The 2,967-nt window shown below is 37.4% G+C and overlaps 1 protein-coding gene and 1 non-coding gene across 2 annotated transcripts; one reads left to right on the top strand and one right to left on the bottom strand.

Moving 5' to 3' along the window:
• Positions 1-371: 371 nt before the first annotated feature.
• On the bottom strand, positions 372-2,817 carry LOC110414517 (uncharacterized). The gene is made up of 2 exons (XM_089783130.1): positions 2,273-2,817; positions 372-1,472 (listed from the first exon to the last, which is right to left on the bottom strand). The coding sequence occupies exon 1, from the start codon at positions 2,551-2,553 to the stop codon at positions 2,287-2,289; it is 267 nt and encodes an 88-aa protein (XP_089639256.1). The 5' UTR covers positions 2,554-2,817; the 3' UTR covers positions 372-1,472; positions 2,273-2,286.
• Positions 2,818-2,896: 79 nt separating this feature from the next.
• Positions 2,897-2,967, top strand: TRNAG-CCC (transfer RNA glycine (anticodon CCC)). Its single transcript has one exon. It is a non-coding gene; the product is annotated as a tRNA-Gly (tRNA).

The following is a 2,967-nucleotide window of genomic DNA, read 5'->3' as shown; positions in this document are numbered from 1 at the left end:
CGAGGATATAAACATTCATGTAACTTACAGCACCAGGAGACAAAATTTATAACCAACCTCTGTAACTTCCTTGCACTCTCCTATTCTAAAATGTATTTTATTAATAAGAAAACACCTCTATCTATCACTATCAGATAATAGGATAATCACCTTTATCTAGTCCTCTGGCAATTCAAGAAAAAGCTGTAAGTGAAAACTCATGGCAACAGGATGTCGGGCTTTTTCGGTGAGGAAACAAGGAAAAGTTCAGTTTCCAAGCAGTGGGATCTTAAAGGAGAAGCGAGCAAGGCTGTACATTATCCAGCGCTGCGTGCTGATGCTGATTTGCTGGAGAGACCCCAAGGATAAATAATAGCTTTGTCATGATTCACCTGAATGATCTTAAGAGGGATAGATGAGAAATCAAGAGCAAGGCAGTGTAAATTCAAAACCAAAGCACTGAACTTATCCTTTCTATGTAATGTAAATGCTTTCAATTTCCCTTTCTGTGCTTTTGAACTTTTTTTTAATTTTCATTTCATTTACTGTTCTTTCACACAGCAATCGTCCTGAATCAGGAGAATCTACTGCATAGAATTGCATCCTCATGCCTCATAAATTTGTTTCTTATTCTGGTCAATCCCAAAAGAGTTGGCAGACAAGTAGACATACCAAGCTAAAAATCTTACACAAGCTGTTTGAAGAACTGAAATTATGTATCATGATTCTAGTATCTGGATTTTGATAAGAGGATTATGATATCTGTTTACAGGAACCACTACTACTAGCTTCTGATGCAATAATTTCTTTTTGTTGTATGTTGTGAGTGTGTCTCATTTGGCGGGGCTCTCAGTAATGCCAATCTACATTTAGCCGGACATATAAATGCAATTTTTGACACCTAATATTTGACCACGGAATCTATGGGATTAAGACTTGCTAAGCAACATTAAATTGAGAAGCAAATCTTCAATTACCATAATATTGCTAATAATCAGAATTTCAATGCATCAACATATCCCTAAATGTTATCGACTTAATACACAGCAACAAGAATCTCAATGGTTTGCTCTAGCTCAACATTCTGGTTTAGGAGGTTCTGAATATGAAAAAGATTCATCAATGATCTAAAGAGACAACAGGTGACAAATCCCCCCAGATACTAAACCGAACAAAGATTTCATCACAAGGGTAGAACCCCTGAATTAAATATATATCAAGTTGACATCTCATTCACCCAGAGAATCATTGATAGATAATTAAAGCTCTTGCCATAAAAAAAATAAAAGCAACTATAGCAATACAAGAAACTCTTTTATCTTTGCACAGATTTAGGAAGTTCAGGATAATATATCAGGTGAACAATTCGGAGTTCCAGGTTTACAAGATTAATGAGTAGACAAGAAGATTTTGTAGCGCCAAAAGGAACTATTGACTAGGATAAAGAGCTCCCCTTCAAAGGGAAAAAATTGCTCCTCTGGTACCACAATGAACTGCAACAAAAGACAATACAATGTCAACATTGAAAAGCTAAGGAACACTTTCACTATTGTATGTCATCCATCCTTGGTTTCAGACAGTGAATAAGATTTAGAAAACATGTTAGAGAGCTTGGCTTGAAGAGAAAATTCAAGCCAATCCAGCCCTTGGTATTTACTCTTCATGTGTCACCTAACCATAAGCAGCAAGAACTCTGCTTCAATTTCAAAAGAATTGTGGACCAACAGTCAAGGAAAATCACCAAGAGCCCAAGCAAAAGAAAAAAGGGGAAATGGAGGACATCAAGAACGAAATTTATTCACTCTGCTACCTGATTTAAGCATGATAAAGTTCTAGTCCCAAACATTGAACGTAGACAGCAATTCTAGTCATAGGCATTAAGCATTTAATAATTCAGTTAAAACAAAAAACAAAACATTTTGTTAGTAAAATAAATACAGTAGTAACAATTCATTCACTTGTTGGCAGTCCATTTTCATGGACTTATTCTTAAATTAAGTTTGCAGAGTACATAACAACGAAAAAGAAAGTTTGTCAGATCACAATATTTAGATACATCCGCGAAATGAGTCTAAAATTGTAAAGCTGCATCATCTTCGAAATAAATTTTTTAAAAAAAAGACAAAAATGAGAACGAAAGTCACAAATTCCATTGCAATTTCCATTAAATAACAAAAAAAACAATTTACATCAAATTATAAACCAAAGTGTGCGAATTGATTCGCAATTAACCTAGAAACAGATATACAAAAGCGAAAGAAAAGAAAAAGTACAGAAACAAAAGGACACAAACCCAAGAAGAAATAATCAAACGTTGAGCTGATTGGCGGTGGGGTGGGTCTGAGAGGCTGGTTCGGGTTGTGGTTCAGCTTCAGTTTCGTCGTGGACGATGGGCTTGGTGAGCATTAGAGGGCGATCCTTGGCTTCCTCTTCATCATCGAAATCGGTGGTGCTGAGGTTAATACAGGAGCAGCGCTCCAATGATGCAAAAAACGCGGAGGCCATGTTGCTGCCCACCCAGGTAGCCATACGATCTAGCTTGTCGCATGAAATGAAGCTGCAGCTGTTTTCCATGAGGCCTATTTTATGAAATTTTTAGATGAGGGCTTTGTAACTACAGGTGTTTGTTGATGAAGGTTTAGTTGTAAAGAGAGATCGATTAGGTGAGAAGGAATTAGAATCAGTCTTCTGTTACGTGCTTTGCTTTGCTTTCTCCATTTTTATAACGGATCGTTGATTTTGATTCTGTCCGTTGGCTTAATGTTAAGCCGGCTGGACAGAGCATCGGCCGTTGCTTTTCATCCAAGCTATCTCCTCGTTTTAACTTTTTTTTAGGAATCCGGCTTCCAAAAAGTTCGGAATTGGCCATTTATTATATTTAAAGAGACTAGTATCGGTTGGAGCGATTAAACCACGGGCGCATCTGGTGTAGTGGTATCATAGTACCCTCCCACGGTACTGACCGGGGTTCGATTCCCCGGATGCGCA

Source organism: Theobroma umbraticum, unplaced genomic scaffold (genome assembly GCF_002168275.2).
Source record: "Theobroma umbraticum cultivar Fairchild unplaced genomic scaffold, ASM216827v3 scaffold_4.1, whole genome shotgun sequence".
Classification (NCBI taxonomy): Eukaryota; Viridiplantae; Streptophyta; class Magnoliopsida; order Malvales; family Malvaceae; genus Theobroma; species Theobroma umbraticum.
Note: the sequence above shows the minus strand (reverse complement) of the source record. Positions and strands in the feature narration are given on the sequence as shown.

Coding starts and splice junctions, on each gene's coding strand:
- LOC110414517 (XM_089783130.1), bottom strand. CDS start 2,553: ATGGAAAACAGCTGCAGCTTCATTTCATGCGACAAGCTAGATCGTATG.